The sequence below is a fragment of the Euphorbia lathyris genome, chromosome 8 (genome assembly GCF_963576675.1).
Source record: "Euphorbia lathyris chromosome 8, ddEupLath1.1, whole genome shotgun sequence".
Classification (NCBI taxonomy): Eukaryota; Viridiplantae; Streptophyta; class Magnoliopsida; order Malpighiales; family Euphorbiaceae; genus Euphorbia; species Euphorbia lathyris.
The window spans coordinates 32,917,244-32,930,440 of record NC_088917.1 but is presented as its reverse complement, the minus strand read 5'-3'; the positions used below and the strand labels follow the sequence as shown (position 1 = coordinate 32,930,440).

General features: G+C 36.7%; 2 protein-coding genes across 2 annotated transcripts; both read left to right on the top strand.

Annotated features, from left to right (window-relative positions):
* Positions 1-5,969: 5,969 nt before the first annotated feature.
* LOC136204204 (GDSL esterase/lipase 5-like) lies at positions 5,970-8,128 on the top strand. Its single transcript, XM_065995417.1, has 5 exons — positions 5,970-6,297; positions 6,395-6,513; positions 6,778-7,008; positions 7,308-7,566; positions 7,647-8,128. The coding sequence occupies exons 1-5, from the start codon at positions 6,042-6,044 to the stop codon at positions 7,937-7,939; spliced, it is 1,158 nt and encodes a 385-aa protein (XP_065851489.1). The 5' UTR covers positions 5,970-6,041; the 3' UTR covers positions 7,940-8,128.
* Positions 8,129-11,101: 2,973 nt separating this feature from the next.
* Positions 11,102-12,864, top strand: LOC136203120 (GDSL lipase-like). Its single transcript, XM_065994186.1, has 5 exons — positions 11,102-11,330; positions 11,408-11,529; positions 11,653-11,883; positions 12,123-12,378; positions 12,483-12,864. Exons 1-5 carry the CDS (start codon positions 11,117-11,119, stop codon positions 12,728-12,730), a joined length of 1,071 nt encoding a protein of 356 aa, XP_065850258.1. The 5' UTR covers positions 11,102-11,116; the 3' UTR covers positions 12,731-12,864.
* The last annotated feature ends 333 nt before the right edge of the window (positions 12,865-13,197 follow it).

Here is a 13,197-nt window from a genome sequence, read left to right as displayed (position 1 = left end):
CTACGCCGATTGGATACGGTGTAGAGACATCGTCGAGCCGTATATGCCCGATCGAGCGCTGCGACAGGTCGGATATACTCAGCTTATCCCATCTGAGCGTATTAGACCTGATAAAGCAGTACGACCATGGAGGTCTTTATTGTACAAGCTCACGCATTCCTCTGTCACAGTTGAAGATACCTGGCGGAGATTTCCATCGGCTCGAGGCATTGATCGGAGGAGATGCCGACCAGTTGGATACGATCCCACTGCTTGTGATCCTGCTTATATGGACTGGTATATGCGATATTCGCATCTCCTTCATGCACCACAGGCTGGACCGGTCCAGCATGCTCGCGCCAACAGCGAATTTGTAAGTTTATTATTATTTAATATTATTATTTAGTATTAGTTTATATGTGTTTATTTTTTAATATTTTTTTTTGCAGTGGGTTAGCTGGTTGTGGCGTGTCACCCAACTAGCGGCTACCCACCGATCTGACGAGGATGCTCCACACATTAAGAGGGAGATGGATGAGTTTATGGACGCGTGGCGTCGGGCGAACTAAATTATTTTTGTAGAACTTCATACATTTTAACACTTTTGATATTATATGTACTCTTTTATGTTTATTAATTTTTATTTTAATGTTTATGTTTTTAAATTTTATTTGTTAAAGGGTAATCCGAGTTAAAATGCCGTAATTTTATTTCTAAACGGATAATTCGAGTTAACCACAATCATCAACAATTTTTTTGTGATTTATTCATGCGGGCGTGAGGTAATCATGCCTCACCACAGGGTGAGGCGTGACATGTGCCGGGAGAGTTTTTTCCCCATTTTCCACCTCAAAGCCTCAAATGGTACTTTCGTCCTTTCACGGGGCTAAAGGTGGGAAATTAGGGCTGGGTTTAACAATACCTTTTTTTTCACGTTGGAGGGCCCTTTATTTTGTTGGCAGGCCTTGGCCCCTTCTTAGTCTTAGTCTTGCATGTTACTAGGCTTATTCCAACCTAGAGTTATCATTCATTTTTAATGATATTTATTTCATGAATTGTTTTTTATTGTGAAATTCATAATTAGATATAAAATTATAATTAAATTGTCATTTTTTATATATATTATAAATAAATTATGATTTTATATCCTAATTTTTTAAACCTTAATTCATAAATCCTAAACTTTAAAAATATATTATAAAAATTCTAAACTTTAAAAATATATTCTAAATTTATAATAGTATTTAGAATATATTAAAAATAAAGATTTAATTAGTTTAACAGAATTTAATTTACAATGGTTGTAAATAAGTTTTAAAAAGTAAATTTATATGTAAATTTTCTTTATAAATTCCTCTCAAGTCTCAAGCTTCAAGCTTCCATCCAATCACACCTTTTAAAAAGTAGTCCATGGCATTTAAAAGTTTTAAATTTATTTTTGTTGAAATCGAATAATTTTGATTGATTTGTGGATATTCTTGTTGGATGATATGGACCGGCTGAAATGCAATTACTGAAATTTAGTTTTGGTAATTAACCGTCGAAACGACAAACCGGCAGCTCAATTGGTTGAAGGTGATTATTTCAAGGTTACCTTTTACCATCCATGATGTTAGATCCAATTTAGCTTTCACCTACAAAAAAAAAAAAATACTAATCAAGTCTAAGCTATTATTTTACTTATATATAATTTATCCTATTTCTCGATTTCAACATCGTTGGACATCTTTTAGATGAATGTTTTTCTAATTAAAGCTTTTTAGCGTATGTTAAAGTTCAAACTTGATATCTAGTTTAAATGAATGAAAGCCTATAACCAATCAATTCAACCTTAGTTGGTAAGTTTAAACGTTAGTTTGTGTATTTTAAGTTTAATCGATAAATAATAAGTTTTTTTTTTTTCATTAGTAAAAAAAACTAGGTTCTCTCTAAACAAACTAGGTAGTTTCGAGCTTTAATTTTTTTTTACATAGTTTGTCTAAATTCTCGGTTCGAGATTTGTCAGTCTTTTATGTGGATTTTCTCCCGATTAAAGTTTTCTACATACATTAAAACTCAAATTCGAAATATGTAGCTTAAACGACTTGAGGCACTTAACCACTCAAGCCAACCTTAATTGATAGTTTCAAGCTTTATTTAATAGTAATTGAAACGTTGGAAAATAAAGGATAACCAAAACATGAGAAAAGAAAATCAAATTTTCATTGATTAGGTTAGAAATTTCACGAATTGGTAAGCGTTAGGTTTAAGATTAGGATATTTTTGTAATGTGAAAGTTAAATTCGTTCTCTTCAAATAACCATAAGGTTAAATTTGTACCTTATCCAAGTGACAATTGTGTGACTCGAATTTAGTGAGTTATTGTTTATTAAGTAGGCAATTATTGATAAGAGAAACAACTAAATCAAAGCTACTTTTGTAGTACAAAGATCAAAGCAAACACTTGGGGTAAATTTCATGAATGATGTACAACATTTGCTCTATTTCACATTTTAGTCTACAACCTTCAATTTATCTCACTAATATATACAAATTTATAGGCGACCTCCCAATTTGGTGTATAGCAGGTAAAAATGACCGATCAACGCGCAACATCATCATTTTTTACCGGTCAAAAAAGTCAAAATTTGACTACCTAATATGAAATTACTTCAATACCCCCATCTTCCTTTTTCCTCCTTTCCCCTTTCTCATTCCCTCTCCTTTCTCTCTCTAACTCCTCTCTCCACCTTATTTCTATTTCTACCAAAAACAGAAATAATATTTATCAACTAAATATATAATGAATTTAAATTGAAATGACATTCACAAGCTGGAAAATAAAAACTAATCATCTGTCGTCTCATTATCTAAAAAATTTAAACTTTCTTGCATATTAATCTGTTCATCATCTAAAAAAAATTTAAACTTTCTTGAACATGAGCTAAACACCAAATGAGCCTCTTTACTTTATTCTGAATGATGAATTTAGAAATATAAAATGCTATATGAAGTTTATTTTCATTTTCTTAAGCATACACCAAATAGCCATTATCGAGTTTTAACTGGTTTAAACAGGTCCTAAGAAGAGTAAATTCTCACCGCTCAAACAATGTAACAATCAGTAAATTGGGGCATGAGAGTAAATAAATAGAAAAAAAGCAAACTAAACTCTATATTCGGGTCGCTATTTCGACCGGTACACAATACTCGGTGATGACATTGTCATCGCTGATGATGCAGTGGTAAAAGGATATGAGTCAGCGTTGGGCAGTCAAGGAGTTCTGATAATGAAGGGCCTGCTTGTAACAACGATTCTTGCGAAGTAGCCTCACAGAGTTCTGCAGATCAAATAGGTTTACGTTTTTTGCCTTCGTCAACCCATTGCTGAAGAATTGGAACAATCGAGAAGGAAGGATTTACTGCCCTGGAGATTCTACGCATCAGAGACAAAGATTCCGCAGGAGCCAAAGAGGAAGAAAAGGAACGAGTTAAAGTATCAATGGGAACTGATTAGGCCCTCAACAATCGATGGCCACGATGCCATAGGTATGATTTCAACCGCACAAGTAGGTTCATCTTCATTAGATGGTCAACAATCGATGGCCACGACGCCATAGGTATGAATACAATCGCACAAGCAGGTTCATCGCACAAGTTGGTTCATCCTCAACAATCGATGTCCATGACGCCATATGTATGAAGTTAGATGATTAGTTTTTCTTTTTCAGCTTGTGAATGCCCTTTTATTTTAAATTGATCATCTATTTGGTTGATAAGTATTATTTCTGTTTTTGGTAGAGAGAGAAATAAGGTAGAGGGAGGAGTTAGAGAGAGAAAGGGAAAAGGGGAAGGAGGAAGAAGGAAGAAGAAAGAGGAAGGAAGATGAGGGTATTGAAGTAATTTCATATTAGGTAGTCAAATTTTGACTTTTTTGACCGGTCAAAATGCTGATGTGGCGCATTGACTTCGCGTTGACCAGTCATTTGTACCTGCTATATACCAAACTGGGATGTCACCTATAAGTTTGTACATATTAGTGAGACAAATTGAAGGTTGTACACCAAAGTGTGAAATGGAGCAAATGTTGTACACCATTCATGAAATTTACCCCAAACACTTGGAAGGCACAATCAAAAATTGACAAGAGATACAACTGAATCAAAACTATTTTATATTCATTGAAGTATAAAACTTTTTTACATCAACAAAGAACAACAAAACAAAGCTAGAGATGCAAGAAGAACACAAAAGGAACGTCAACAGAGATTCACTCATGATCCCACACACGACATATTAATCGAGTCAAAAGGAAAGCACACCACTTTAAATATGGTAAGCAAAGGGGTACAATGGAGGCTAGATTGCCAATCATACTCGCACACTCCCATTTGCGATGAAACTCAACGAATTAAGCCACGATTCCCTGCGCAGCTTCAATCAGCTCCATCCTTCCCTCTACCCACTCCCCAGTTTGGACTTCCAAAGACGGAGAAAGATTGCCCCACAACCCATATTAGGGATAGTGTTCGCAAAGACTAGAAGTTTCATTCAAGAATTAGGAGAAATCTGGGAAAGACAAAGTGAAAATTCTTGAAGAATGTCTGCAGTGCTGCTCATAAAAGGAAATTGCAGTCCTAACTTAACATTTTGGGTATAAATACCCAAGTAACCGCGGTGACCGATGTTCACTCGGTAAGAAGGGGATGGGAGGCGCACATCCATCCTTTATAAGTCAAGATGATCATTAAGAAGTGACCACAATATTTCGACAATCAAAGTGGAAGGCTGCTCCTCAGTTCCAGGATAAGTTTTCTTCCCCTTATTAACTACTTTTTTCCCATCAGATTTATCAGCTTCAGAAGACCTCTTAGGGTTCTGTTTCTTAGGAGCCATAACCAGAAAATAACTAGAGAATAAGAGAAAGATAAAAAATTACTTCTGCTTCAAAGGAAATCTCCAAAAAGATGAAATCGCAAGAAGCAACAAGAAGGCAGTGGAGATGAATAAGGAGAAAGAGACTCATCTAACACCTTCTTCCTTTTATATTGCTGGAGAAGCAAGTGAAACGACATGCATCATCATTACTAACAAGTAATGATCAAAGAGCATTAACTGCTCCTGACATGTCCCCTCAAAAAACACGAACTATGACATGCGGTGAATAGAGACGAACCACTGTCAACTCACAAGACGTCCAAAAGTATAGAAAAACATGTTTGTGACACTTGCATTTATAAGCAGACTAGGGACGGGCAAATCAATCGTCAGGAGCCCGTATAAACTTCTTATCGGTTCCTCATTTCTCAAAAAAGTCCAAAATTATCAAGATCAAATTCCCCTTATTCAACTTATCAAGAACGCAACAAGTACAATGCTCCCTGAAGTTGATGTTTTCTCATCCTAAAGAACGACAAATTAGATCCGGGAGTGTGCATCTGATATCAGGCGAATACAAACTCATCACGTGGCACTTACGAAACCCGAATCATCACCAGTGGAAAGATAACATGTGGTACCACTATAAGAAAGCTGGTCAATACGACTTCTAATTGGAGACCTCGGCTCGGAAAGTCTCAAAAGACTTAGTCAATGATCCACTCGTTACAACAATCATGGCTGATCCTATGAATCACGAGTCTAATAGGATTAAGAGATATCAAGTCCCGATATCTGGGCACACATTACCTATCAATAGATGACACGTAACACATTTCGTTCCTAAACTCATAACTGTCTTCCACATCTCGATCATGGTATAAATAAAGTACATACAACTCAAGATACACTATTTCATTCATTCATTAAACTTACATTCTATCTTTAATTTACTATGTGTTGATCCTCAAATTTTACCTTAACCTAACTTGTAGACAATAGAACGGATTAGCCGACAATGGTGCTCTTTACAAATGTAAAGCTTAAAGGCTTTGTTTGGATATTCTAGATGGATGCATAGTAGCATTCCATTGGATTCAACGCCTCCAATGAGAAGCCATACTAAAGTCAAAATATAAGAATATAAATTGAAAATCAAAAAATCATTATTCCGCAACTTTAGATCTCTGCTCCCTGTGAGCGATATGGCTATGAAAGTCATTCTCCATTCTTACTCACTCTTTCTCGTATTTATATCTTCTCTACTCTGTTTCAAGGCATCTGCTACTAAGAATGGTGCTCTCTTCATCTTCGGTGACTCCACCGTTGACGCCGGCAACAATAACTACATCCAGACTTCCCCTAATAATCGAGCTGATCTAAACCCTTATGGCCAGAATGGCTTCTTTCCTGGACCTACCGGTCGCTTCTCCGACGGCCGTCTCCTCATTGATTATATCGGTATTTTATATCTTCAATCTTCTATTAATTAATTAAAATATAAATATTCTACTTGTCTTTATTGATATTGATATTGAGAGTTCGTTAATTGACACAGCTGAATATGCAAAGCTGCCATTGATTCCGCCCTTTCTACAGCCGTCTGCTGATTACAGTCATGGTGCCAACTTTGCCTCCGGTGGCGGCGGAGTTCTCCCAGAGACGAATCAGGGATTGGTATGTATGTATAGAGTGCAAAAAGCATTCAAAGTCGCTTGATTATTCCAATTTTATGGGTTGAGTCTTTATCTGTTACTTCAGCATCATTTATCTTTTTTTTTTTTTTGGCTTAATACCGAAAGACTAGTGATTTGATCCACCAAAACTAAAATGATGAGGAGATGGGATATTTTTTTTTGCCAAATCAAAATAATATGTATGCTAATGCATCTAATTAAGATGAAACCTAATTAATTAGTATTATGAAACTGCTGCAATTAGGTAATTGATCTACCGACACAGCTAAAGAATTTCAAGGAGGTAAAGAAATCATTAAAAGAAAAGCTCGGAGAAGAAGAAGCTGAAGAAATCATAGAGGAAGCAGTGTATTTCATAAGCATAGGAAGCAATGATTATCTGAGAGGTTATTTGGGCAATCCAGAAATGCAACAAAAATACCTTCCAGAAGTGTATATTGGAATGGTCATTGGAAATTTGACCAATTCAATCCAGGTAACTAATTATTAATCACCCCCTCTTTTTCTCTTCTTTTATTTTATTTGGATTAATACATTAGGATCTCTATATTTCACCAAATAATCCAATTGTTTCCTGCATTTTGAAGAGATGTTTCATTACTCAGTTGAACTTGCTTGAAGTACCAATTTGAATAAATTCGAACGCTGGTTACTTTAAGCAAGTTCAAAAAAGCCAGAGTCAAAAGACTAACGAGAAATCTCAAAAGTTTAAAGTTTAGGGGACAACCGAATTATGTGGAGTATTTGAATTGGGTTTTGTTATTGAAATTGCAGGAGTTGTACCAGATGGGTGCAAGAAAGTTTGCATTTTTAAGCCTGTGCCCATTAGGCTGCCTACCAGTGATGAGAGCATTGAACCCAAAAGCAGAGGAAGGTGCCTGCTTTGAGGCAGCTTCTTCTCTAGCATTAGCACATAACAATGCTTTGAAAGCAATTCTTACAAGCCTTGAGTATTTGCTAAAAGGGTTTAAATATTGCAACTCCAATTTTTACATTTGGCTTCACGACAGGATAACCAATCCTTCCAAATATGGTATGTATTGATTTAACTCCACACTTATTATTAGCTGATCCATAAGTAGATTATCCTGATGATTAATTATGTATGAGCAGGTTTCAAAGATGGAGTGAATGCTTGTTGTGGAAGTGGAGCATATAGAGGTACCTATAGCTGTGGAGGAAAGCATGAATTAGAATTCGAGCTGTGTGAGAAAGCAGATGAGCATGTTTGGTGGGATTCTTACCATCCAAGTGAAAGAATACATGAACATTTTGCAAAGACATTGTGGAATTCGGGATTGGAGATAGTTGGACCTTACAATTTAGAACATCTCTTCTTCAACAAAGAAAAGCTCACCATTGCTGATATTGTTGATGTTCCTCAGGATACTATTGGATACATTTAACTGAACACTAAATTAGAAAAAGTTTAGGTTGAATAAGGTTGTTTGGCTTAGGGCTTAATTCCTTTTTACCTTATTGCTGTTATCATGAAAACTACGTATTTGTTGACTATCAACATTTAGGATTAACTAATATAGATGTTGGTTCCTATTTCTTCCTCCAAATAATAAGAATATATATATGAAGATGGATGCAAAAGATTTATAGTTGATAAAAGAATTGTAGTTGGAATATGTATATAAAGCAGTTAAAACATTCCTAAAATATCAATTATTAACATTTTTGAACTATTAACGATATATAAAGTAATGAGAAGTTGGGATTGAGGAGCCGTTAATCCTTGGTACTTGCATCGGGAGGGGTCCCTGAGGTACACTACGACTGTCAAGTTAGTGTCTAGTAAGGGTAAAGAAATAATGTATGTAGAGAGAGAGTAGAGAGTGAAAGATTGGATGATTTATCATGGGGTGGGATCCCTTTATTTATAGATTTGGCATGTGGAGCGAACAAAGTCCTTAATACCATTGGTACGGTGGGTGGTGCCTTCGTCATCTTTGAGTGCGCGCCGACGCGAAGGGTAAGGAGGTCTAGCTGAACGATTGGATTGCGTCTGTGCGGGACTTTTCCTATATGCTTCATCAGAAGTCCCCCTCTTGATGGTCGAGGTGAGTCACTGTGTGCGAGCACTACTTAGGGGCGGCGAGTGTTTGCTGGTGGGACTTTGTTGCAGCCGAACTAACTAGCAGCGAGGCTCCGTTGTTTGCTTTAACTGAGGAATATGCACGTATCTCATTTTGGAGGCTATTCGTAATTATGTTGAGTGGGGTGTTAGTGTGTGTCAGGCGTGTGTCGCCATAATGCTGTTTCTCTTTTCAAAGCCTACATATTTAATTGTTGTGACGGTTGGAATTTCGAGTTCAGCTATAAATGGCTTTTCACTTTTTCATTCTCGTTTAGTTTGTCTTTTCTTCCTCATATTCTCTACGTCTGACATTTTCCTTTCTTCACATTGTCTTTTTGGGTGTTGCTATTTTTTTGCTTATCCAGTGAAAGGGAAATAGTGGTGTTTTTCGGCGGTCTTGAGGTCAGTTTTCTTAACTGTCTTTCTTGAGAATTTTGTTTTGTTTTGTTTTCCTTTTCTTCTAGCGAGTGTCCACCCCCATAGTTGGCTGAGAAAACCTTTTAGGTGATTATGTGTAGGCCTAATACATCCACCGACGATTTGTATGGACCAGTGAGTCCTCAGCTTGAGATGGAAGTGCACTTACAAGGCGAGGAAGAGTTAGAGCAAGTTAGGTCTGATTCTATAGCGGAGGAGATTCTCAGAATCTGTCGATCTCAGAGGTAACTAGAAATAAGGGAAAGAAGAAAGAGGAGCCCAAGTTGCCGTTTGTTATTCCAGGCCCTAGTGTATTAGTTATTCGCGATAATCGGGTTGTGGTCATGATTGGTTTTCCCAAGGCATAGAGGATGGTCTTCGTATGGGAGCTCTGTATCGTGGGATGAGGGACCATATGTGGCTACATGGACTTGGTAGTAACAGTTTATCCGCTGGGCATAGGTATGATCCATTTGCTAGGCCGTTAGCACTGAAGTCGAAGAAAGTGGAGGGCGTGTATAACATCATTATTTCGAAAGTTCTTGGGGCCATTGCGAATGCTTATAACCTACAGAGGCCTTTGATTCTGGCTGCACCGTTGAGGTTGGAGCGGGTGAATGACTATTGCATGCCGAACGAGATGATGGTATATGAGGATTAATTGGATGCGGGAATGAGGTTACCCCTACTTCCTTTCTTGATCGAGGTGCTACATGATTTCAACTTAGCTTCGTCGAAGATAACTAGGAATGGCTGGAGATTTATGGTTGGGTTGTATGCGTTATGTAAGAAGGATATTTATCGCCTGACGGACTTGGTGTTTCGGTAGTTCTTTACCCTGATGCACTCGGCAGCATCGCATCGCATCAACTTTCAGCACCCACACTTTAAACCTATTGGAGGGCTCCGCTAGTAGCCACTGGAATGGGGACATCATTATTTTAAAATGAAGACGGTGGATATGGCCTTCCCTTTTGCGATTAACCAGAACCCAAAGTCGACTTGTCCAAGCACTTGGTTGGTTTGGAGGGATCTGACGGAGAGTGAGCGGGAGCTGGTGAGGTGACTAAGTGTGATGGAGATCGAGCCAAATTTAGGTTGTGAGAAGTTGATAAGTGATTATCTTGAGAGCGGGTGGTTGATGTTTTCCACGTGGAAGGCTGCCCATCTTAAAGGCTTGAAGAAGGATTTGTTACGCAAGTATTTGGAGGGGAGGGTCTGCCAAGCTTGGATAAGGATGTGTTATGCAAGTATTTGGAGGTGATCGAAGTTACTATGGCAAAATACATGTCTGATTAGAGTAGGAGTTTTCCCAAGGATGGATTGGTGGGGGCGGGCCTTTTTCCTGACTTCTAATTGCCAATTGTACTCTTTTCTTTTGTTGTAGATACGATGACGGAGGACGGAACGCCGAATTGGTCTATAACTTGGACCATCTTGAATTTCCCTTTCACATCGAGCCACTAACGGTGGATTATCAAGGGGAGGATCCTAATGTATTGTTAAACTTGATTCCTTTAGTTTGCATTTTGGTTATGTTGTACAAATACTCCTTTTATAGTCGCGTTTCTTTGTTTCGTATCCATGTCCATACCGTTTTCGTTTAAAGGCTATTGTATGAAGATTATATTTAAAAACAATGTTTCTCATGCCCATTTTTGTATAGGTGTCATGTTTGTGTTCATACAACACAACCTTCCCATGATGAAAGCATTAGACATCCTAATGCTTTTTGGCTAATGTATTTCACCACATTTTATGGATGTTTAATTTATTTTTATTTTTTAAAAAGTCTGAATTGTGAAGTTGTGATGTTAAATTAGCCATAAAAATTGAATTTAAAGTAAACTATATATCTCCCATTATAAATAAGTAGTGGGAAAATCGTGGAAAAATCTCAAATAAATAGGGTACAGATTATGACATTTAGGTGTTTCTCAAGTATGAAACTAAAGGAATGATAAATCTTGGTCAAATACACCAGAAGAAAAGCAGCCATACATGACTTCTTGATTTCTACCTTTTCTAAAGTCAATATATAAACATACAATCTTCATCAATTTCATTATCCGAATTCAAAATGCTTCTTAATTCCATCTTCTTTCTACTTTCAATCGCTTCTACTGTTAATGCTGCTGCTCTCTTCATATTCGGCGATTCCCTTGTTGATACCGGCAACAATAACTACATCATTCCCCATAACAGAGCTAATTCCATACCTTATGGCCACAATGCCTTCTCCGGTGAACCTACCGGACGCTTCTCCGATGGCCGTGTTATCGTCGATTATATCGGTATATACATATACATATCTATATTTTGATTAATATTCTTATGAATTAGAGAATTAATAATTAAGTAATTAATACAGCTGAGTATGCCAAGTTGCCGTTAATTCCTCCATTCTTGCAACCTTCTGCTGATTTCACACACGGCGCTAACTTCGCCTCCGGTGGGGCTGTTGTTCTTCCTCTCTCCGATCAAGAGACGCTGGTAACTATAAATACATGGTTCATTATGTTTTTTTCATAACTAGTTAACGTTTAGTGAATTGTAAAGATGCAAACTTTATCATTTTTAATAAGAATGAAATTAATATGGTAAATTTTTAATTAGGTGATGGATCTGCCGGCACAGCTAAACCATTTCGGAGATGTGCAGAAATTATTGAGGAATAAGTTAGGAGAAGAAGAAGCTAAAGATATGATTGAAGAAGCGGTTTATTTAATTAGCATAGGAAGCAACGATTATATGGTTAATTATTTGGGTAATCCGCAAATGCAACAAAAATATAACCCGGAAATGTATGTTTCTATGGTTATTGCAAATTTGACCAATGCAATTTTGGTAAGTCTTTTTCATCCTAGTTATTATCTCCCGCGAGTTATCGGTCTAGAAATGCCCACATGATCATGTGACGCTTACATGACAAAGCTAACTTGATAAAACATTCTACTTAGTATCTCCCGTTAGAGGTCTGTCTAGAAATATTCAAAATCAACTTTATAAAGACGAATTATTTATCGTTTCAAAGTTAAGTGATTTTCGATTAACTTGTGGTGTTGATTAATGTTAATTGAATTCAGGATCTATACGATAAGGGAGCAAGAAAATTTGCAATTCTAAACCTCAGTCCTTTAGGTTGCATTCCAACCCTACGAGCAATGAATCCTGACGTCAGTGGCTGCTTTGAGGCAGCTTCTGCCCTAGCATTGGCTCATAATCATGCTTTAAAAACTGTCCTCGTAAACACACTTCACCGATTAAAATCGATCAAGTTCTCCAATCCTGAATACTCTTATAACTGGCTCAACAACAGAATAATGAACCCCTCCAAATATGGTACGTTGAAACTAACATAGTATAGTATAATTTCTCGTTGTTCAGGTAATTATTTGTGTAAATTAAAATTGTTGTAATTATAAAACATGCATATGTTATGGTAGGTTTCAAAGATGGTGTAAATGCATGTTGTGGAAGTGGAGAATATGGGGGAATATATAGTTGCGGAGATAATGCAACGGACTTCAAGTTATGTGATAATGCGAATGAATATATTTGGTGGGATTCATATCATCCCACTCAAAGAATTCATGAACAATTTGCTAAAGCTCTATGGAATCAACTTCCTCCACCATTTGGTCTCAGATCTTACACTCTTCGGCATCTCTTCTTCGAAAATACAAGGCTTTGATTTCTGTTTCAACCTACATTTTCATTGCTGGATTAATGGAATTTTATCTAAATTCTTGTGACTCCATCTAAATTTTTTAAATTGTATTTAGTTTGGTACAACAATAATGAAAGCTATTTACATTCGAATGCTCATATATATGCATATCCCAAAAGCACAAAGCATCAAAACTCTCCGCACAAATAAATAAGCAAATGACTATTGTTTACATAGAGCCGGAAAACATAATCATTTTCATAGTAGTAGGATTCACTTAAGAGGAAGTTTTCATTATAATTTGGAAAACCAAGCTAAATAGAACTTTAGACGTACCTTAACACTCATTTATAATAAGATATAACACAAGTAAAAAAAAAAAGCGTTATGTAAAGATTCAGTCTTAGGTTGCTAAAAACAGCTTGGAAGGCAATAGTCATGTTTCTAATCCTCCAAACTACCGATAATAGAACTATACCATTTTATCCCTC